Raw genomic sequence first — 24397 nt, forward strand, 5'->3', positions numbered from 1 at the left:
AAATATTAGCTCAGGCAGCCAGGAGTCTGAGAATTTAGCAAATGCCCAGCTCCTGGCTACCTCACCTAAACCAGAACAGTGCCAGGCTAACTTTTGTTCTGCCTGACAGACACTCTTCACGTCAGGATAAAGGTAGGAGGGTGTGGCCACTCAGCACCTACAGATGGGCTGCTGTTCCCATGTCATATGTCACACTTTACACAAGCCCTGGCTTGGAACCCAGCAGCACTTTGTATGCGGAGTTTTTTTTTAGCTCTTTCTACCAATGTGAAGAGTAAAATTACAAGTTTGATAAGGCTACATGTTGTTGGCTTACAAACCAGAAACGGCTAAAGGCATCACATCTAACATGCGACCTCTTGATGGCTATGTAGTTCGCTGTACAATACGATGTCTCAGTTTCAGGCATGTGTGTATAAAATGCGGGCTAAAGAGTGGATTCAACCTTTTGTCCAGTTAATGTTGAAAACGTTGATCCCACAGGACTGGCTCTTAATGTGACTTTTGTGTGCTTCTGGTCTTCTTTCTCTTGGATGTTATTGTCAAAACCAATAGGTCAATTTTTAATATGGGAACAGACAGACCTGACAACTTGTGAAAACATTTTCACTGTGTGAGGAGGAGACAGGGCCTGAAGTGGACAGGGGCCTTGTGATGAGCACTTTAACTAACTGCCTGCCCCATCCCACACCAAAATAAATCAAAGTTTTTGAGGCTGCCGCTGATGTCTTATGGAGGTTTCACACCCTGCAATTGTATCAGCTATGCAGAGCCTCAAAACAGTCATCTGGAAACCACTTTGTGCAGGTGATTCCAATTAATTGTGTGCACAGGGTGTGATATCAGCTCCTCAATGGGTAGTAGCCGATGTTGTGTGACACATGTTGGCACCATGTAAGTTGAAATGTCTCAACACATGCAAACAAAGGCATGCAGAAACATATTTTCAAGCCATTTCATGTCAATGACGGACCTTGAATTTTTCAAAGTAGTTGTTTCATGTATATTGAATCTATTTCATACCGCATGCACTGCTTGAATGGAGAGATATCCTTCAGTTTCTCAGCAGTGCTATATTAATGGAGTTGTATTGTTTGTTACAGAGGTCGAAGTGACTGGGATCTATTGGGAACGGTGTTCTCAGGCTTTTTTTAATTTTGCCGCCACTACAGTTCCCATACTGTTAGTTAAAAAACAACTATCCCTGGGATGGTTAATGCTAATTCTATGGTACTGAAAGCTGGTAGAGAAGGGCAGGGGTCTCCTGTACTGTAAAGCCTAGTGAGGGACAGACAACTGAAGAAGGAACAAGCATTCTCACCAGGATGCCTGTTTGCAATTTGTTAATCAGCAAATCTAAAGGCTACTTGGGAGCCAGTATAGGTTTTAATTGATAGAGTCATTTGAAGTTTCATGCTGAACAAGAGTAATTCTTTTTGTGAGGTAATGTAAGGGTATTACTGGAGTGAATCCTTTTAATGTAAACTTAGAAAAACATTTATAGTAGATGCAGTCTAATTTCAGTTTGATTGAATATTACTAAAAATATATATTATGAATGAGCTTATTTTATCTTAAACACTATGGGCCTGATTTAGATTTCTGCAGATAGGTTACTTCGTCACAATGGTATGAATATCCTGTCCTCCGAAATATAAATCCAATTTTTCTTATAGGATTTATATTTCTGCACACGGGATATCCGTCACTGTTGTGACAGATTAACCCATCCTCCCAAAATCTAAGTCAGGGCGTAAATCTTTTTCCATAGTTTGTCTCAGATTCTTTTACATTTTAAAGTAAACACTCACTTATTCACTGTGCTATCTGTTGCAGTTTTGGACCTTGAAGCATTATAAATGTAGGTCTTTATTTCTCACTGCATCAACCAGGATTTAATTTTGTGACTCTTTGGTTACACAGACATCTACAGTGATTGAAATAACCAACTTAGACTTCAACACCTAAAAAAATGCATTACCGTCCATTTGTATACCTCTCTTTTTTTTAGTTTAAGGTTTGTGTATCATATTTTATAAGCAGTTACCTGAAGGTGAACAGCCAGCAACAAAATTACAGAATATTTTCTTAGTTTCAGCTTACCCCACTCCCACACTCACGGACCCCACCCCATTATACTTACAGGATCGCTGTGTCAGCACGCAAACCTATATCTCATTCCCTGTTGTGCTCGCCGGTGGCTTGGACCGGGAGAGGTGTAGCCTTACCAGATTTTGGGGCTCCCTGTTGGATCTGTCACTCCAGTTAATTAAATCTTACACCTTCAATATTAAGGTAAAAGCACTTTTGATTAAGTACGAAAGACAAGAACTAAAGTTTAAAGGTTTACTTAAGGAATATCAATTACAGAAATGCCTAAGCTTAGTTATCAATCAATTAGTTCAATAAGTGTTCAAATCACAAGAAATACAGTGAAGTCAGTAAAGTTCCACTAAAAATCCTGCATAGATTCACCTTCTAAGAAAGTGGAAAGGTGTCCTCCTATCATGGAGGAATCACATCCTTTGATAGATCTTTAAACAAAGGATTTCATACATTCACTATATGAGTATGTTGTTCATCGGATCTTAACCAATAAGGAACACGCAAGAAGAAACATTTACGACAGAACACATTCAGTGATTCGCTCGCCACTCTACCACATTAGGCTTCTGTACATGTGCCATCTGTACATGTGTACACGTACATTAATTGTAACATAGTATGTTATTCAGTCTGAAACAGTTGGGTTGGGCTTGGGAAAGTACATTTCATTCCGTTTATCGGGGAAAGTATTAGTCTATTCATAGCAAGCCTAAAATCCTTTATTACAACCAAATAGTATTAACAGCGATGAACACATGGTATACTATGATGTTGCATTCAAGGTGGATGACAGAACAAAGTTCGACTAAACTGATGCGAGCTCAGTCTCTCATGCTTTATTCACCACAGTTTGAAAAACAGATTTGATAAATATCAACATTTTTGCTAGAAAAATTGGAAGTCTGCCTCCTCAGTAGACAGAGTAAAGTTATAGCAGTGGAGTCATATACTGGAGGACAGAAGGGTTATGGGTCGTAGTACCAATTTCACAGCTCAGTTGTCAAATCTCTCTAACAATTCAGCACTGTGCGCACACAGATCCCACTGCAACCAGGGGCATAAACTACTGCAACAAATAGCTGCTTTCACATCGAGATACTGTCACACCATTTGCATGTCTATACCTTGCTAAGAGTTTATGCCTAAAGTGGACATCAGCTTAGAGAGGAACCCCAATCCTGTTTAACCAGTCCTGCATCTCTGAAAATCAGCAACAGAATGTATTTCAGAATGTTCCTTTGATGACTTTTGCTTGGCACTTGTGCCATTAATGTAACATAATTTACTAGATGGTCCCTTTAAAAGGTGTGGCACATCACAACCAATCCAAGATGGAATTTACCAATGCGAAATATAAGACACTTGTTAAAAGCCACTGATGTCTTTGACAGGATGTTATCTGTGTGCGTTTGTTGCAAAGCAATATATTTAAATTATTGTGACTTGCTTAGGTGGTTAGCTATTTAAACCAAGAACATATTAAGATTAGCTTAGACATATATCAATTCAAATTTAAATTACATATTACACGAACACGAATATATGTAAAAAGCATGGTTTATCGCACAATTTGGATTCTAAGCTGTTTAAATACATATCCCACTCCACACATGGCCGAAAGTGCATAATTATGGTATTCTTTCAAATATATATCTAAACTGAAAGTTGCCTAGATCCAAAGAATCAAAATATGTGTGGGCTATAAATTTACAAACTTGGGAGATTTTAGGCGGCTGAATGATAGAACTACATCTCCCGACGTGCTCTGTTTCGTGAACGGCCCTGCGTGGGCTGGTGACAGCGCAGTACAGGGCAGGGAGGCAGCAGGAGATGGAGAGCGAGCAGCGGGCTGCGGGGATGGCACCGGAGGGCGGCGGTGGGCAGGACCCGGGCAGCGACGCCGTGGTCGGACAAGGAGCCCGCGTAGTAACCGAGAAGCTCGTATTGTACCACTGGACCCAGTCTTTCACCTCCCAGAAGGTAGGAAGCTGAATGGTAGATGTTTCAGCACCGGGACAGCGCCCTGAACAATGCTGACGTTCATGGCAGCGCGCAGAATCTAGCGCCTGCTTTTACCCCTGCGATGCACAAAGGGGTTCAAGAGGGGTTATGCAGAGTGATTGATCCATCAGCGGTGCACATCCATGCTGGCACCGTGGGGCATTTTAGTTGCAGCGTCCGCTGTGATCACCAGTGTTAAAGGAGAATGAGACCGTAAAACTGATGCGGATTTGCGGAATGTTCACGTAACGTGATATGTGCATGTAACGTTAATCCGACAGTATGAATAACGTTGCATGTACGTTGTACGTTGAACATCACCTTACATGAACAGTGCACACACGTCTGAGAATATTCTGTGATGTTCCAAAACGACAGGACGATAGATGATGAGATTCATGTAAATATATAGGGTCACTTCCGGAAGTCAGGACACGTTTCAGTTTTATACAAAGCGGACACCAGCAGCAGTTTTATTGCTGATACCTATGCCGTGCTTCTCGGTGATTGACAGTGTCTTCTTCAATAGCAATGCTTTGAGGATGTATTTATCCTTTTCAGAAAGCCCCGGGACCACACTCAGTGCACGAGAATCCGCAGATCTCCACTGCAAACTGAACAAAGCTTTTCCTGACCTAAAGTCAGGCCCGGTTCCAGGAATTTATATCTGGATGGACCGAGGTTTGGTTGGGCCAATATGCGCCCAATTTTCGACAATTTTGGAGATAGCCTAGAACCTGGGCTCTGGTGCCACTGCACCTGCTGCACCATTGGAAGGTAAACCCCTGTCTCCTCTTCCCCAAAACACACCTCCCCACTGCAGCTTGCCTCAGACATGAGCTAAGGTTTCCACCTGGATGTTTTCTTTTTACAGGCATGCCCCGAGTTTTGTCTCACACCGTAGAAAATAGGGAAAATTATCCAAAGGCAGTATTTTTCTCCCTTTCAGTACACAAGTAAAACAGCTATTATTAAAACAATGCACTATAAAATGTATTCCAGAGATGTTTTCGCTGACCCCTGACTGATAATTAAACAAGTGAAAAAAATCACATTTGCCGACATTGAGGAAGCACTTAACAGTTGCTTTCTCTGTGGCTTCTTTTGCTGTTACTGGGAGGGCCAAAGATCATGTTTGGGTTGGCCTGTCCCACCCACTAGAACCGGGGCTGCCTTAAGTTAACACTCAGTTTTTATTTTTAAAGGTCCAGTCTGAGGGCCCTGGAGAGGCAATGTTGGGGCTGTGTCGGGCAGGAAATTTTAAAACTGCTGACCATTAAAACATGAATATATAATCCTCACATGACCTGTATTTAAGTTTGTGAACTGGCCGTTGGGGACTGATGTTCACTATCTCAAATCGGCCAGCTTTGCATCCTAATAATACTAAAATAATCAAAATGAGACGAATTAAACAATGAATAAAAACTCATTTATTTTCTAAAGTTACTTTTTCGATATCTAAAGGTGTAGATGTTGTGACCTCAGTTTGATCATTAGAAAAATATCATTTTGCCCGTGTTTTTTGGCTGTGTTTAAAACACAAATTATACATCCTGATTGACAACACCATACAAAAATGAGCACATACTCACCCACTTCAACACACACACGCTCTTTTCTATCAATAGTAGTTATGTATATATGTGTGTATGTATAAGGCAGCAGAGCGCTAAACATGTTAAAGGCAAGCAGACCGATTTGAACCTTCCACTAACTACCTAAGGCCCTTCACAATTACTCCTTCTACCAGAGCCTGTCCCACTTATTTCTTCTATGGTGGTAATTCTTGGCAACTTGTATTGGATGATGCCCATTGCCCACCCCTTGTAAAATGCTGGTCTTCACATTATAGTGGCAATTCCTGGCATATTATGGGTAACCATTGCACAGTGGTGTTTGTGTCAATATGCTGGCCATTTGCGCCATTTTGTGTGAATCCATTGCACAATAGTGGTAATTCTTGACATGTTGGTGGCATCCAAGGCACCTTCACCTGCTGTAATGCTGTCCTTGTATTATGCTGATAATTTATGAATTGTGGGCATGCTTGCCATGGTGGAGTCCACTCTGGCACAATGCTGGTCCAGGCTTGTCTTTAACTCCTTAGCATATTAGGACGGCCATCGTATGATGGTGCCAAGGCACAGAAGTAAATCATTTCCCTCACACTGAAGTGAAGCAAGCTCAGACAGGATCTTCTCCCTTTAGCTACTTAAAAAACACAGATTTCCAAAGCTTTATACCGGTTTCAAACTGCCCGATTTGCAGAATCGGACCGTTTGCGTCCAGAAAAATGCTTTTTCCGATGTACAAAATGGAAAATGTCATTCGTTGACTTGTTACTGAACCACAGTTTGCATTTGCAATTCAGTATTTTGAAGGAGCATGATTTTTGCCTCCCTTCCAAATACCGAATCAGTATGGTATAAATTACTGTTTTGCAACCAAATTCTGGTCGCAAAACAGTAATACTTTACCACCATCTGAAAAGTGGTAGTAACCCATTCGCAAATGGGAAGGTACCCCTTACCCTTTGAGATTGTTGAAAAAATATTTAAGATCAGGCAGCTGTCCCACAGACCACTGCCTACTCTACAAAAATGAAATCCAAAGGGTCATTCTTTTCTTTTTAAACGTATCCCATTTTACTATAAGGAAAACGGTCTGCACTTTAAAAAAAAGACTGCGTTATTAAAAAGCAATCACAGACATGTGGTCTGCTGACCTCAGCAGGCCTTCATCCCTGTGATGGTTGCGATTACTATTGCGTCGCAAATTGCAACCTAGCTCATTAATATTCATGAGGTAGGTTGATGTGTGACCTACTAGGAATTGCTATTTGGGGGAAAAAATCCTGCATTAGGAATACTGGTTCCTAATTGCGATTTGGATATTATTGCAACTAGGAAATCAATATTCCTAATGTCTGTACATCTGGCCCTTTGCTTCTAATTGTGGACCCCATAGAAGTCTTGTTTAGTTTGGCACATACTCATCAGAAGTATGTCACAGTGATACACTGATTGCACATAAACACGTTTTAAGGTATCTAAAGTGAAGGACTAACAGAGAAATGTCATATTTTTCAGGTGCGTCTAGTCATTGCTGAGAAGGGATTGCACTGTGAAGAGCATGACGTGAGTCTGCCTCTGAGCGAACACAACGAGCCTTGGTTTATGCGTCTGAATCCTTCAGGAGAAGTGCCTGTTTTCATCCATGGTGAAAATATAATTTGTGAAGCAACCCAGATCATCGACTATCTTGAAAGGAGCTTTGTGGATGGTAATGTATGGATTCTATACAAGCACAAGAATATACGTCCAATTATCCACTGCAACTGGGCCCCTGTGCCATACCTACATAACTAGTGATACCTGGTTTAAGCTAGATAAAGGTCAATTACCAATCTATGATCTATAGTCCATGGTTTTTAGCACATGTGACTTTGCTATTTTGCAATACATGCCTCCTGGGTGTAGTGTCTTAACACTACCCGTTATAGTGGTGGGTTATATCATTTTTACTCACTATGTCTGGTAAGAGAGCTTAGTGGACTAATATATCAACTGTATAGATCTGTTTGTAAGCAAGTGGTTACAGATCTGAACTCTGGTGGGTCCTCTCACCCTTTCACCTCTCTGAGGGCTAAAAAAACACCCACCATTGAGTTTTGTAATATCTAACAACTGGCCTTAGCGTCTAGAGTCCTGACAAAACATGTAAGAATGCTATATAGGTGAAATCATTATTATATCATAGAGGCGACATTATAGCATACAGTTTATTAAGGTCATAGATCAGTACGTTTCTAAGGTGCTCATACAGTAAACATGTATTCTAGCCTCAGTAGATAAGTATACTTTGTACCTTTCAGTGGCACAATCAATTACATAACCCCTCCCCTGATTGCTTAACATTGTCTGCACCTGCAAGCCTATGGCACCATCAGGTACTGCTACATCACCCATAGAGCTATGATGCCAAACTACCCCTCACACTCAGTAGATTAGCATGTTTTATCTGGCTGCCAACACAGCACTAGACTTAGAAACCTTGTCAAATTCAATCTCCTGAAACACAAGCAGGGGAACACCTTGCAGCACAGATGGTTCAACTACTTTCACTGCTGAAGGAACTGTAGCCTATGTTTTCCTCTCTGGCCCCAATTAAATCCAGCACATATAATTTTCTGCAGTCTAGCTCATCAAGAACTAAGTGACTATAAAAGATTGGGATCAGAGGGGAAACAGGAGCTTACGTTTAAAAAAAGTAAACAATCAGGAAGGAGGGCTAGCAGTGGCATTCACTTACTCTTCAAAGGAACCCCAACAGCCTCAATTTTTTCATTCTTTGTGCTGAAGTATCCAGCTGTTGCCATCTCCAGCTCCTCTGAGCCGCTGTGACATCTCTGCTTTGGCTTGCTCACAGGCAACAGTGCTGACCCCCCTCTCAAACCACCATGGGAGGTTATCTAAGTGTCCCTACTGGCCTATCCAGCACCTGAATGAGGCTACACTCATGTAGAACTCTGGGGTCATTCTAGACCAGCGGTCTTCAAACTTTCTCCGGCTGACACCCCCCATCTAAACTTTTTTAGACGTTGAGCCGCCCCCCCTTATTTCCCTATCACCACCCAACAAGAATGCATTCTGGAAGGTGGTACCCTGAATCAACCACAGCTATTCCCATCAGCAGAGTCCAGGTCTTATATGGAAAATAATATTAAATAAAGTAGGTGCTTAGTAAACTCAAGTTTTTGTAGTGTTTGTGGTTAGGTGACAGTTGCCTATTACAACGTTGAAATGAAAAGTCTCCTAGAAAGAATTTGCACAAAATACATTACAATGGTGCTTTATTTTTCACATAAAACACAACATTTGGTATGGATTAATAAAAACACTAGCTACATCTGACAGAAAGACTTATCACAGATAGTTGCAGACTCATAAATTCTATTTAGGCAACTCGATCAGTAAGATTGTTGAACAAAATAAATATTAGAGAATGGTGAGAAGAAGGGCAAGACTCACAGGAGGCTTATAATAAACCAGTTTGCAAATTGTCTGTTTCATAGAGACAACAGCAAAGAAATCTCAATGCTCACAAATGTTTTTATATATTTTTTGCAGTTTTATATAGTGTAAATACGACCTAAAGATATTGCAGTTCTTTTTAGGACACATTCATTTTTTGTAAGCACAGTAAGATTAAGTCATTTTCCCAGAATCAGAGGATGTTGAGCAGATTCTGAGAACTGAACTTGGTTCCTTAACTCCACAGTTGGCGGCTCTGGTCATTATGCCACGTCCTCGCCCCAGACATGATACTAGGAAAAGAAGTCCCACCAAACATGATTTCTGACACAAGTGAAAAATGTGTGATTATGTGAAGTATGGCCATGGGTCACCAGCAGGAGGCTATCCACAATTTGTCAAGGAGGCCTAGGGAACACCTACATCAGACACATATGTGATAGAAGTGATTTAAGGTGATATTTACCCTTCTTCTCTAACATCAAGAGACAATCCATTGTTATTATAATTGGCTGATAAAGAAGATCACCTTCCATATATTCAAAAACAGCTGAACAAGAAAGCATGTACATCTGTCCTACGGAAGAAGTGATGACAGATGGCATATTTCATAATATTTGTCACATCAGGTGTCAGACCTGGCATTGTCAGGGTGGTTTTACCTCACACGTTTTTGCCTTTACCTCATATTTTGTTGCTGTATCTTTCTTGGCCTTAGGACTCTGAATACTTTACACCTGCTAAAGAGCATGTGCTTCTCCCCTAAAACATGGTAATATTGGTGTTTCCACAATTGGCATATTTAATTTACTTGTAAGTCCCTTGTAAGGTGGTATACCATATACCCAAGGCCTGTAAATTGAATGCTACTAGTGGGCCTGCAGCAGTGATTGTGCCACCCACTTAAGTAGCCCTGTAAAACAGGTCTCTGACCTGCCACTGCCGAGCCTTTGTGTTCAGTTTCACTGCCACCACAACTTGGCATTTAAAACCTCTTGCCAATCCTTAGACTCCCCTTTTTGGATATAGGTCACCCCTAAAGTAAGTCCTAGGTGGCCCTTAGGGCAGGGTGTCATGTAAGTGAAAGGCAGGACATGTACTTTTCAGATTTCTATTTCCCGATAATGAAAAACTCCCAAAGTCGTTTTTCATTACTGTGAGGCCCGCCCCTCTCATAGGCCAGCATTGGTAATTCTTTATATTATCTTTAAGCTTTAATTCCTGATCTGAGAGGAGTAGCTGCATCATAATAAGTACCATTGGAATGGTAATAATAAATCCTATTTACTGGTAAAGTCAGATTTATTTTGACTATTTTAGAAATCCACTTTTAGAAAGTAGGCATTTCTCTGCACTCACTACCCTGTGTGCCAACAGCCTATCTCCAGTACACATCTGGCTTGGGCTAGGTGACAGCTACACTTGTGCATTCCCTTCAGATACCCACAAAATGCGATACACAGCTACATCTGCATTCATCTGCATACTGATGGGTCTTCCTAGGGAGGAGGTTGGGAAGGGCTCACACTTACACCTCAGAGGGTAGTGACCAGAGTCTACACAAAGGGGCTGGTTACCTCCCACTGAGCCTGGAGTCTGGAGCTGGTGCTGACCTGAAAGTGGGACGTGTGAACTTCACAATAACTCCTTGCAGTCACCCTCCATATCAAAAGCACTTTCTAGTTAAGTACTGGGTCCCTGACCCCCCAAAAGTACTACACTTCTGGACTCCAGGAAACTCTGCTGGAGTAAAGACTCCTGTGTGCCAGGATCGCCACACTGCCAGACCTGACTGTTCCCAGGAACTACTGCTGTGCCCTGCTGCCCTGCTGCCTGCTGATCTCTGCCCTGCATCCCACGGACTGAAAACCACCTCCAGAGTGTCTCCAAGGGTTTGCTGACTTTCCTTATTTTCTCTTCTGAGGTCTTAGGGACATCACAGACCTTGTGCTTCCAATCCTGCACCCTTCAAACAGGATTAGTGCTCCCGATCTCCTAAGCTCCAGGAAGAAGCGTCTCCACACGGGGACAGGTGCCTGAGACCAGTGCATCTTACCATGGGCGGAACTGAGCTCTTCCTGGTTGCCTGATAACTTTGCTCATCTGTGTTCCCGCAGTGGAGCCCTGCTTCACTCTGTTTGTTAACTCGGACCCAAGCCATCCCAACGATTTTCATCTGCACTCCCCGCAGCGGAGCACCCCTTCACTTTGCTGACGAATCAGACTGGAGCAGTCCTGATAATTCTCCTCTGCACTCCCCACAGCAGAGCACCACCTCGCTTTGTTTAGCCCCAATGATTCTTTTCTGCACTCCCCACAGAGGAGCACCACTTTACTTTGATTAACGACTCAGACTCTTCTCTGCACTCCTCACAGCTGAGCACCATTTCACATTTTTGGCAACTCGGACCCAAATGGCCCCAACGATTCTCCTCTGCACTCCACGCAAAGGAGCACCACTTCACTTTTCTTGATGACTTGGACCCAAGCAGCCCCAATGATTCTCCTCTGTGCTATCTTCAGTGGAGCACTGCTTCACTTTGTTTAACAACTTGAACTGGAATGGTCCCAACAATATTTCTCTCCACTCCTTATAGCGCAGCACTGTTTCACTTTGTTTGATGACTCGACCTAGACCTGCACAGTCCCAACACTTCCTCCCCATGCTTTGCACAGGAGACCTGGGTGTAACACTGCTGTATAACTGCTAATAAGCGTTCCATTGACCTCCGCAGCACCACTTCCAAATGTACTAATTTAAACAGTTCCTCTTATTTGATTGGATTTTTGTCATGTTGGCCTTACATTTAATAGATAAGGATTGTCTATTTTCTAAGTGTAGACTTTTTGTGGTGGTTTACAGTGATTGCTGTGTGGGGATTGCACAAGTATTTTACACAGTGCCTTCTAAGTTAAGACTGCTTGCTCTGTGCCAAGCTACACTGCTGTATATTTGAATAACCTGGCTAGGGTTCTGGTCCCTGCTTGGACAGGGTGCATACCTCTGCCAACTAGAGACCTAAATGTTTACATCAGACTTGCAGACTCAGCTCTAGGATATTGGAAGCGCTTTAAACGAATGCCAGCAACTATAATCAAGGTCAAATTAATTTTCCCTAAGGCAAGAGTAAATCAAGTGTTTTACCCAAGATCACAGGATGTGGAGCAGATGCCAGGACTCAAACCTACTTCCCCATAGGCCAAGTCAACAGTTCTGACAGTAATGCCACATCCTCTTCTCCTCACAACACTCTACGTTCCCACTAGTAGTGGGATGAAAAGGAAAGGAGGAAGACTGTATAAAAAACAAACAAACGAAAAAACCCTCGTCACGCTTACCTGCCAGTGAATGGAATCTTCGGGAAGTCATCTTGTGTAAAATCATTGCGTTGAGAGGCAGTAGTGGTGAGGGTACAAACCAGGGCCATGATAACCTTGGGGGAGGAAGACTTAAACAGCATGGCACAATGCAACAACCAGATGTGAAATTCAGCAACCATAAGGCAAAAGGCAGCAGTAAAGTAAAAGTATTTTGTGGCTTTATCTCTCCAAAATTCGTAGCACTTCCTGTCATTTGCGCTTCTGTCCCTTTCTTTGGAGGAACGTCAGTGCTGACGTTACTACATGCTGATTGGCTGTTCTGAAAAAACTCGAATCTGAGACCCCTTACTCCAGATGGGGGCATGAAACACAGGAGCAAACGTCCTTCTGGTGTGGAAAGCAACACTGGAAGGTGAAGTGGAGGGGTGGAGTGAGCCCCACACTTTGAAGACCTATGCTCTAGAAATACTGAGTTGTTGAGAGCTATATTTCCAAATATTAATTCCATGAATTTCATTCTAGAATCCACCCAGACTCAGATGTAGGAACATGGAAGTATCTCTGCCATTATACATTGAAGGAATGATTACAGGGCACAAGGGTATAGGGAGATTACTTCAGGGTGTGATACAAACAGTTAAGCTGTTCAGCAGGTGGGAGCAGAGAATCTGCATGTCATGGTAGAGGACACATACTGTGTTGAATCAGCTAGTTTTCAAAAGGTGAATATGATGGGTGAGATGGATTGGTCTTGGGATGGATTGCTACCTGACAAAGATTTCATAGTGCAAGCAGTGGAAGCAAACAGTGGGCTGGAAGGCATAACATGGGGACAGCTGAATACAAGTGACACCTTAGGATACAGTTGCTGTCAGGTGAATGTGGTAGTTTGTGGGTGACGCAGTGTGGATGCGCCACGCTGTATGAATGAGAAGGGAGTAAATAATGATTTGTTGTCTGGGGATATTATTTTCAACAGAGGAAGAGCGAGAAGCAGTTGGCTGGGAGAATGGTTTGATATTTTTAGTTTTGCGTTGCCAGATTTTTAGCTTTAGGTGGCCATGTGTCATTGTGTGATATTAGATTTTGTCAGAGGGCAGAGGTGAGTGGTGGACAGACACAGGGTTCTAAGTGGGTTGGCTTTCCTGCAGTCTCGTTTGAGTTATGCTCACCTGTTAAAAAACCAGCCACTATTGGAGTTCAGATAAACCCATTCTCCAAGTGATAAATTGCCTTTTTGTTTTGTGAAAAACGGCTAATCCGTTTGTGAGATGTCATTGTTTACAAAGAGCTACATGTGGATGAGCATTAGATTTTATTGTTTCAGAAATTGTTGTATAAGGTGTGTCATCAGCATTAACACACTACTTGACATGTTTATGGTTCAGGAAGTACTGCATTACCATCACCTCAAACAGGCCATTACAGTTGTATTTGTTGACGCTGAACAGGATTGCCAGCAATTAGATGCTCAGGAAACAATTTTCAAAAAGTTCAAATATTGTATTTTTGTCTGTGTCGTAGTTTGAATGCCTTCCAGGTGCTATATTGGCTAGAAGACGCACCGTGGGACTAGGTAGACCTGGGTTATTATATTGTTTTCCCCACTTGGACAAACTCTGTGCCACTGGTGAAGACACCCTAAGTCTAAATCACTAGAAGAAGTTGAGTTTCAAATGTGGGTGTTCCAAGTCACACTTATACTCACAACTGTACACCATGGTAAGACCAGAGCAGGACTGTTTATTGGCTGATTAGTTTGCTCAGTGTGTCATGCCCCTGATGAAGACACCTACTTGCAACATACATGTCACAGAGTAGACTCATTAATAATCGGCACAGGTGGTCACTAATGAGTTAGTTATAACATCCATTCGCACTTGGATTAGAATGCCAGGAGCTGGCCATCCAATCAGAATGCCCCCTTTGCTGGCTATAACTACTATAATAAGTCCTGCCAGGGAGCATCCCATGGCTGTCAGCTCCCTGTCAGTCCCGCCACTGTGCTCGGCCTGAATCACACCTGGAACTCTTATCCCAGCACATCCCTTGGAGTCACACCCACTCAGACAGCCCAGCAGAAGCTGTAACAGTAACTCACCACAATCTCTTGGGAAATGGTTCATCAACTCAACCGTACGGTGCTGCTTTCTCTCTCTCTCTCTCTCTTTCCGTAGGGATCACATGGTGCTCCTCTTCCTCCGTTTCACTCTTTACTGATGCTCATGTTCCATTTCTCCAGTGTTTGACTTCTTTTCACCTTTACTCACTGAGGAAGAATGTGATCCCGATCTCCAAAAACGGCCACGAAACAAGAAATAAACATGTCTGTCTGTTTTCTTCTTACCTCTATGTGGCTGCTCGGGCTTTCTCCTCAGTGGAACAAGGAATAAATAATGAGGCCCTTGATGAGCTACTCAAACGTGACATGAAATACTTGAGATTTCTTTAGACAGCACTGCAGCACAACAAAAGCAAGTACCAAGCATAATGCAACGGAGAGCGAGGCATTATGGAAAGGGCCTGACCTATAAGTAAATGATAATATTTGTAGTACAAAACATCGGATGTAGATCAGGTAGTTGCACCCATTCTCAATAAAAACACATTTGAGCACAATTCCCATATCTGCACGCTACCCACAAAGCCAAAATGTATACTGGTCAGACACAAAACCAGTTCTAACTTCCTTCCAGCAAAAAAACTCAAAAACTCAATAAAAGGACCTGATCATCACCGTTTTAAAACCAGTCTGCAGGTTTTCCTCATTGGCATAACATCCTGAATATGCCATGTTGTTTCAGGAAGTCTTCACTGCTCAGTGCAAGCAGAAACAGACAGAAGAAGGTGATAACCCTTGCCCTATAAGCCTAGGGCAAAATGTTATCTGTATGCCAATGATAAGCAGTTGATTTGTTGCTCTTCCTCGATCTAATTCTGACATGACCTCAGAGTAATCTTACATCCTTTTCAATACACAGTTACCTACACAGGGATTGTGTAAGTCAGGCAAATTCCTGCGTCTAAACCCATCTAAAGTGAAAATTCTGGTGGGCTCTTCTTTTTTTCTCTATTGGAGATGCCTCTAGCTGGCAGAAGTGCATGGGTTCCATCGCTCCCCTTCTAAAGCTGTTAGTAATATTTTAATGAATATAGATGAGCAGCGAACGCAAAGTCAAGGGATTTTACCCCTTGTTCCTTTTTCACTTGACATCCTCGTTGTAATAGCTTTGATGCAGTCCAGAATGGACTATGCGAACGCCATCTTATTGGCTGCTCCAGAAAGAGTTCTTCTCTGTCTCTAATTGGTGCAGGATGTGACAGCACGTCTGATTTCTAACTCTCCCAGAAATGCGTATGTTACACATGTGCTTAGATCACTGCACTGGCAGCTGACAAGGATTAATTTTAAAGCAATGACTATCATTCATTAGATAGCCAATCAATTTGCCAGCCTTTCCCACCAGATAGTCTAAACATTTACTACTGCATTGGAATTGTAGATGAGCAAGTCTTCTACTGCTCAATATTTCTTAAGTTTGGACCATCACTTTTGGGGAGCGTGCTTTTTCGGTCCCAGTGTAGAATGCTGGCTCTGTAAGTAGTGTGCAAAACCATGTACACTGTGCAGAGAGTTCGGACAACCATATGTTGGTTTATAGAGGTAAAAACTAAACCACCTAATGCTCTAATTTATATGGTACCTTGGTTGAGCAGTTAGACCAATCTTGGAGAAGTGCAAAGCATTTCTTGAATGTATCAATAAATAAAGACACATACTCAAAGGAATAACTCAAGACCAATTTACAAACATACTTCAGATGTTTCTAAATTTTTTAAGACCAGGATCATCAAAATGGGGTAAGTACTTTTTAACTTGTGATTTTTCAAAGTTTGGAAAATGTCTTGTTTTTGTGCGTAATTACACACCATAGGAATCAATGGAAGAAAAAGTTTAAAATACATATAAAATCAGGCAATGCGTTTACCTGTGTGTCCTTTTGTTTTTAGCTCAAGGTCCTCAAGGGGTCCTGTGGGCCTGCGGGGGATATTCGGGTGGTTCCCAGTTTTGGCGGGAGCAGCTGCTGAAGAGTCCTTAGAGCTGGTGCAGGACGACTGCAGGGGACCACTTGGAAAACCAATGCACAGGTAGACATCAATGTGAGACTGATAGGTCCACTTGGGGTGTAGAGGCTGCAAAGGGTAGGGGACTCTTAAAACACAGCTGGCTTTCCAGTGCAGGGCCCAGGGAGGCTGTGTGCAGAGCAGATGGGTGAGTCAAGAGCTGTGCGCAAAGGTGCCCTTGGAAACAGGTTGCAGGTCACTTTGAGGGTGGATTGCAGATCAGCAGGGCCACTCTGGGGGGTGGATCTTACTTGTTCTGAGGTCCCTCGACTGGGGCTTGCTCCTGGTCCTTTTGGAGTCCAGAGTGAACTTTTCTTCTGGCTGTCTGACATTGGGGGTCCAGTACCGCTGTCTATTGCATGGTTCAGCCACTGGTGGTGCAGTGCCACCCAACTTGGCACACTTGCAGGTTTTGTCCTCTGGGTTGTTCAGGTGGAATTTGGTCCAGCTGCTATGTCAGATTCCTTGGTCAGCGGCCAGTCAGTGAACTGGATTTCACTGGTCTTTTGCTTCTTTGTTAAAGAGAGTGATGCCTTCACTCTGAAGGGAGATCTTTGCTGATTTTCAGAAGGGTAGAGGTCCTCTAGGGTTTTGTAGAGTCCATCCGATGTCCATGCAACCCCTCTGTGTCGATTGTCGAGTCCTGGGTGCAGCAGGCAGGGTTGGTGCATTTTTCTTTTTGCAGCAGGAATGCAGTTGTGTCCTTGGAATATGATCTGCAGGTCTAGGGATGCCCACTAAATACTGCATTTAGTGTGCATTTAGGGGAGTATCTAGTAGTGACCAATGGGTCATCTACCGTAGGGTGGCTACACACAATATGTGACCCCCTTCCTGTGGGTAGAGGTCACTTCCATATCCCTGATAGGCTATTTTTCTACCATGCAACACCTCAGGGATGACGCAAGCTGGGGGTAGCTACCCCTCCTGTTCTTTGTGTATTTTCCCACCGTTGCGTGTAGCACCTCTGCTCAGGAAGAGCTTTGTTTTCTGGACCCAGAGAATAATGGTTCTCTCCCCAGGGTTCCAGAATTGTGTCTGGTGGTGACAGGCTGGGTGTGACCAGCCAGCAACTATGCCAGGGTAGTTAGCTTTTGCAGAGGGCACCTATAAGGTTTTTGCAATAAATCCAATACTGGTACCAGTTTGGATGTATTTTCCTGAGTTGTTTGATACCAAACAACCCAGGGTTCTGAGTGGCCATGATGTAGCTGTGAAACACGTACTGACCAGTGTCGAGCATATGCATGTGAAATGGCTGCACTGTTCACATACTGTGTCCCAGGTTTGACAGGGACACAGTAGGGGCATATTGCTCATGCACACACAGTATAGTGCACCCTGCTTTAGGGCTGGAAGGCCTGCCAGATGGGTGACGTACCTCTCTTGCATGCAGTGTGAAGTGGACAGGGAACGCAGGCTGTATGTCATGTCAGTTTTGCATTTTAGGATTGCCCCAGGACACACAGCCTGCAATGGCAGTGTTGGGTGAACTTGGATGCATGGTCCCTGAGGGTGGCACAAGCTATGCTGTTGCCCATAGAGGCCTACCCTTAGTAGCTCATGCCCTGCATACCAAAGTACCATTTACTGGGGACTTATAGTGGCAGCTAATGGTGTTGCCAATTGTATCAATACTTTTGCAATTTTATGGAACAGACACTGGCACTGGGGACCTGGTTAGCAGAATCCCAGTGCACTCCAATCCAAGTTTCATCCAGAAAGCACACCCAGCTGCAAAGCAATGGAATTCCCTTCTGCCGGCCTTACGAATGCTGCTGGACTTACTTGCTTCAGTTCAGACGTCGTCTAAAAACTTGTTTGTTTTTTAATTCTTAAACTGCCCAACTCTATTCTCCCGCCTTAATTGACAACTTTTACTTTCTCCTGTTTAAGTAGCACCAAGAAGCCTTGGCGTATGTTGTGCTGTGTACATAATCCATAACATGACATGTCATAGTATAGTATAACATAACATAATGTAACATAGCATAGCAGAGGATAACATAACAATCAAGGTTCTGGGAACAAGACTCAAATAATTTTGAGACTTCATCAAACCTTGAATCAAACAAAGACACGTCTGGTGATTGGAATTGGGGCAGATAATTCTACCAAGGCTAAATCCAGGTTCTACCCACTCTGTTCATTTTGGCTCAGACTTCATAAGAACATTTGAAGGCCTTCAGCTTGATGCCAGCTTCCCATACTTGTTAAGGGGTGCGCAAGCAGCAATTCTGTTGAGAGAGGAAAGGAGAAACAAACAAACAAACAACGAGAGAGAAGAGGAGGTCAGCTGGTCTCTATTGGCAGTCTGGTATTCTCCAAAGAGGCTCCTTGCGACGCAGAAGCACAGGCTTCTTCACACAAAGCTAACCCCATGTTTTATCCTGCCTGCAGTCCTTGTATCTCTTTGACCAGTGCCACCAGGATAACTTCTCCTTTCGACACTCAAGAATCTGAGTTTTGGGATTGGAGCAGCATTGAACTATCCCTACAGGGCTCAAGCCTGGAGGACAAAATCCAGTTGTTATGGCTTTGAAGAGGCCACCATAAATTGGATATTCCTTCCAACATTTTGTTCATTGGTAGAGCCCCCCAAAAAGTTTTCACAGCAGCAGAGCCGGCACAGCTTCTAATGAGACAGGTAATGCAACCGAAAGGCAGTGGGGACATCCCCCAACTTATGGTGATTGTTCCGTTACCACCTACTTTCAAATGATCACCTTGCTCTTAGTAGATGTTCTTTAAAGGTTCCCCTTTTCTCCACCCTGCTACTTGTTATCACAGTTGTACAGTGTAAAGAGTGAGTGGGTGTAGCAGGAAAGTGCTGATAAGTGCTGGAACCTCTATACGAGTAACTAACTGCCTTTGGGACCTAAAGATAATCTGATGTGCTTTACAGTTTATGAATCTGAAAATGTACAATATGAGACTGGACCTGGATCTGACTATGACAGTGGGTGATAAAGGCTACCCTCTGATGCATCTCCTTTTAGATGAAATAAGGTTCTGCATTGTTGTATAAATTCAGGGAGGTGCAATCAAGCTGGAACAGAGTGAGATTTGGGAATGAATGCTATTTTGTTATGCATGGTAAGGCTCTAGTGAATGCTTATCTTTCCCAGCTCGTAATTTATCATGCCTTATAGGTGGTAGGAAATTATTAAAGAAATTGCAGTTACCACTGGTATTATCTTTTGGCCATCCCTGTTTGTCTAACCCACTGTGCTTTGCTAGGGTGGGGCAATTCACGGATCCCTGATATTGGTAACCGATGGCTTGGAACCAGCACTAAGGTTCACAGCCAATATTTTACATTGCCCTTCCGAGTCCAGTTTCCACAGTTAATAGATCAACAGATTCACTGACCTGAAGTCTTCTCTGCTACTGCATGGGAAACAAGTGAAGACTGGTAGACCATCATCAGTAACACAATGGATACCCCAACCTGTAATTAAGCAGCCAGGGGACCATAAAAATACTGTTAAATGTGAACCCAAAATATTTGCTTTCATCGGGAGCATCTCTCCTATTTCAATAATGTATATTTAAAGTTTTAGCATGTGTAACCTTACAGAAATGTGTTTTCCGTCCCTAGAATAGATGCACACCCCCACTGAGCCCGAACTTCCCAATGTGTAGCTCAAGAAAGAACTATTGGCAGATGTAAATATTTGTGGGTAATATTGTGAAGTTAAACATCCCTGTAGCCATACGGTAAATTGCTAATATGTAATTCGATTCCAGTGTGCCAAATTATTAATTACACAATGGGACTTGAAGCTGCAAGTTAAAGACAAGTTCACAGACGTCAACATAAAAAGTAAACAGTAAACATATGTACATAAATACCTACACCTTTCTGTTAATAACTCCAAAAGGTTTCGTTTCCAGGTTTACATTTACCCATTGGTGACCTTGTTTGATATCGATATTAGAAGCATATCCAGAGGATGTATTGAAATCTTTAACTATATCAAATCTCAAATGGGCGAATTGCAAACTGCAATTCGAAAAAACTCGATACAAAACAAAATAACACCAATGCAAAGCAACTAGAAATTCACATTCAAATGTGTTCTCTGTAGACCAAGTTTAATCTAGTTGTTTAATGCTTGCATTTAATGATATGCCAATGACTCTCCAAAAGATATATGTACCGTCAAAATTAACAGAAAGAGCCATGTAGAAAGATTTAAATGTTAATATTTGATAACATAATAAATATATCTAAAGCGGAGGACATTACATTTTTTATGGTGAAACCGGTTCACATAGTTTTTAAATCCTCTAAAGAAGCAGAATTCTGACTTTCAGGTAACACGGCAGTGACTTTTTCCTGAAAAATCCATTGAATTAAAATTGAAAGAAACACAGAAAAAATATGAATTAAAGAAATTATTTAATGATATCAAAATCATGAAAGGTGTTTCAGATATAGTAACCAAGATCTTTAAATTTGTTAATACAATCTGGAGTCCTTGGAGTGCAAATTAATGGCCTGTTCTTCACATTGCAGTCATTTCAATGAAAATGTAAACGTTAGTAGGGATTTAATCACATCAACCATTTTTAAATCAAAATGAATGTCCGTGTTTGATTAAGTGTTTTGCTACATGTGATATATGGTTATTAGTTCTAATCGCCATCCCTGCTCAAACTATCATTTTGTTTTTTTGTTCTTCTTGACAACACACTTTATCCAATCAGAAAAGCATGGAACTAAAATAAACACATCTATACGATGGCAGCTGTGAGCATTTTCCTAGTGTTCTGTGTGATATTCTTGGTCATCATCAGCTGTGTAGAGATTAGACACACAGGCTGAGCTTTCTTAATTTTTCCTCTGCTTGGTTCATGAAAAACGAGGAGTGCTTCTGCAGATCTCTCCTGATTAAGCTACTGCCATTGTGTCCTCCCGCAACCTGACTTTTCCAGCACTCACGTGGCATGGAGAATGAGATATGGGGCATCCTCTCCCCATGGAGCCTGGTACAATCGCTGTGCCACTTGATTCAAGCTAGCCTGGCTGATGAAGGGTGATACCCTGAAACCGGTCCCAGGATGCTTGTTTCCTGTCCAGGGAGGACCTGGTCTGGCAGCTCGGGCTGGACTGTTCCCATGGGGGAACAGGGTCAAGACTGTTTTGCATATGGCTGGGTCCAAACTGGGGTGACGTGGCGAGCAGAATAACAATGGATTAAACCCAGATCTGTGACTGGGGGTGAGTGTTTGAAAAGTTTCCACACTCCGTCCATCATTTTATTTGTGGTGTTCCTTTGTGCGCCCTAAGTGGCAGGGGTATGCCCAGACGTGGGACCCTTGCTCGCTGTGCCACTGGATTCAAGCTAGCCTGGCTGATGAAAGGTGATACCCTGAAACAGGTCCCAGGATGCTTGTTTCTGGTCCAGGGAGGACCTGATCTGGCACTTCGGGCTGCACTGTTCCCCTGGGGAACGGGGTCAAGACTGATTTGCATATGGCTGGGTCCAAACTGGGGTGACGTGGAGAGCAAAATAACGATGGATTAAACCCAGATATGTGACTGGGGGTGAGTGTTTGAAAAGTTTCAACACTCCGTCCATCATTTTGTTTTGTGATTTTGCCTGGTACAATAGTGCCTGCAATCGATGACATGAATAAATAATAAGGCGTCAGATTGTGTACGGTATTCAGGAAGCTGCAAGTATTCTGCACTGGTATAGTTTTCTTGACACAGGTAACAACACCTCAAATCCTTGTATAATCAACCACTACGATTTTTAGTGATGGGACATTTCGAATCACAAGATGCAGTTAAACCGCTGTTTCTGTAATGGCCCCCTCACATTATACGGCTTAAACAAGTATTTTGTAATTAATTTCCGAGGAGACTAATGTGTGTGTTTTTTTAATCTATTTTAGGTACAATATCAACAAAGTTTCAGTGTACTCCATCTTTTTTTTCATTAAGATAATGATAAATGGTTGGTTGCTATAACGATTATATTGTTCTAAAAGCCACAAAAAGGTCAAGTTGTAGGAACATACAGAGTTTCAAAATAACAATGTACATAATTCAAATCCTAATCTATACAAAGAATCTGTTTATATTTGCTATCAGTAACTATCAAATATCACTGTTTTTGACAAGCTCATATTTTCATTCCGATACATTTTTAGAAAATACACCACGGTTAATGCCCGAAGAAGGAAGCATGTATTATCCCAGAGTGCAACACTACAGAGAGCTGCTGGACTCCCTGCCTATGGATGCCTATACTCACGGCTGCATTTTACACCCGCAGTTAACGGTGGACTCCATGATACCGGCGTACGCAACAACTAGAATCCGCAGTATGTATTCAGAGGACACAAGTACAAATAATTATATAATAGTAATGTGTTTTATTTCATGACTTGCAAAAGAGAATACACTTACACCAGAATTACATTCAGGGGCGCAGCTTGGTCAATAAAATTGGGGGTGTGAGCGTCAGATTTTCCGACAGTCAGGCCGTCATATAATGTTTAAATACATTATATGACAAGCAGGGTGCATGAGAGGGACCTAGGGGGCCGTAGAAAGAGAGAGGAATGCGGACTGGTAGGGGTACTAAATGAGGGAAAACATCTTTTTGTAAAAGGACCAATATTTCTGACGACTTGAAACACTGAGTGGGAAAGAGTGAGCGTTTTTGTCTGAAAGTATGGAAAACATTCTTGTGAAATCCGGCAGACATCTTACCACACCCGACTGAAAGCATCTGTACCCAACTATTTATCACAAAATTAATTTATCAGAGGAGAGGGGGTGTAGCACCTAAACATTCCCCCTCTGCCCCCTCCGCCGAAGCTACGTTCCTGGTTACATTAGTGTTATAATATAGCCTTAGAACCCACCGTAGCGGGCTCTACCGGCTATCAAAGGTCTGGTCCCGCGTTGGCATTTAACAAGGGAAAGGGCCTTTAATAGCAGGTAGAGCCCGCTACAGCGGGTTCTAAGGCTATTAGAACATTCTGCCACTCAGGGCAGAATGTTCTATTAAAAAAAAACAAATTGCTCACGGAGCCCGAGGGGATTAAAATCCCCTCGGGCTCCGTGAGGCTTTGTTCACAGCTGTTGCTGTGAACAAAGCGAACATTGGAATGTTGGCGCTGCTGGCTTTTACCGGCCAGTAAAAGCCCGCAGCACTCCATTGTTTTCAATGGAGCTGCCAACGTTCGAATGTTCTAATATGTAGTGCTTCAAATGAGTGTCATGGTAACTTTCATTAAGGTGGAACTTCTTAAAATAAGGAATGTGGGCCATTACATCCAAATAGTCCATAGTTCATGTGGTTCTTCCTCATTCAACATTTGTTAATGATGTACTACATAAATACACACATTTGGGGTTTGTCATAATCTAAGTATACTGTAATTAATGCTATTGTTTAACTAAACGCTTGATGTAAAGGCACATAGCAAACATGCTGAACATACTGGTGGTAACTTTGATACTGGAGCTTATTCCCATTTCCTCAGGTAAAGCTCTAGATAATTAAATGGAGGCCACGGTAATATGCGTTTTGCTGTCTTCCGGAATAATGTAACATTCATCTATCCTTGCGTTGATCTCTAGACCGTTCAGGATTCCATTTGAATAGAAGAGCGCAGCGTATGAAGACCAACCATTTCATATATCCAACTACCATGCTGTGGATAAAAATCTGATAGAATATTATCTACTGCCCACAACCTAATAATAGATACTGCTAGACTCTACTCCATAAAAAAACGATGCTGTGTGAATATGTCTGAAAACAAAGATCCAAGTGTTGGAG

At 42.5% G+C, this 24397-nt stretch overlaps 1 protein-coding gene across 1 annotated transcript in view; it reads left to right on the forward strand.

Annotated features, from left to right (window-relative positions):
* The first annotated feature begins 3904 nt into the window (after positions 1 to 3904).
* GDAP1 (ganglioside induced differentiation associated protein 1) overlaps positions 3905 to 24397 on the forward strand; it is a 74478-nt gene continuing 53985 nt past the window's right edge. The window contains exons 1-3 of the mRNA XM_069220370.1: positions 3905 to 4086; positions 7200 to 7392; positions 22755 to 22928. Of these exons, the coding sequence (XP_069076471.1) occupies positions 3937 to 4086; positions 7200 to 7392; positions 22755 to 22928 (517 nt within the window). The 5' untranslated portion in view covers positions 3905 to 3936. The remainder of the gene's footprint in view (positions 4087 to 7199; positions 7393 to 22754; positions 22929 to 24397) is intronic.

This window comes from Pleurodeles waltl, chromosome 2_2, assembly GCF_031143425.1.
Source record: "Pleurodeles waltl isolate 20211129_DDA chromosome 2_2, aPleWal1.hap1.20221129, whole genome shotgun sequence".
Lineage (NCBI taxonomy): Eukaryota > Metazoa > Chordata > Amphibia > Caudata > Salamandridae > Pleurodeles > Pleurodeles waltl.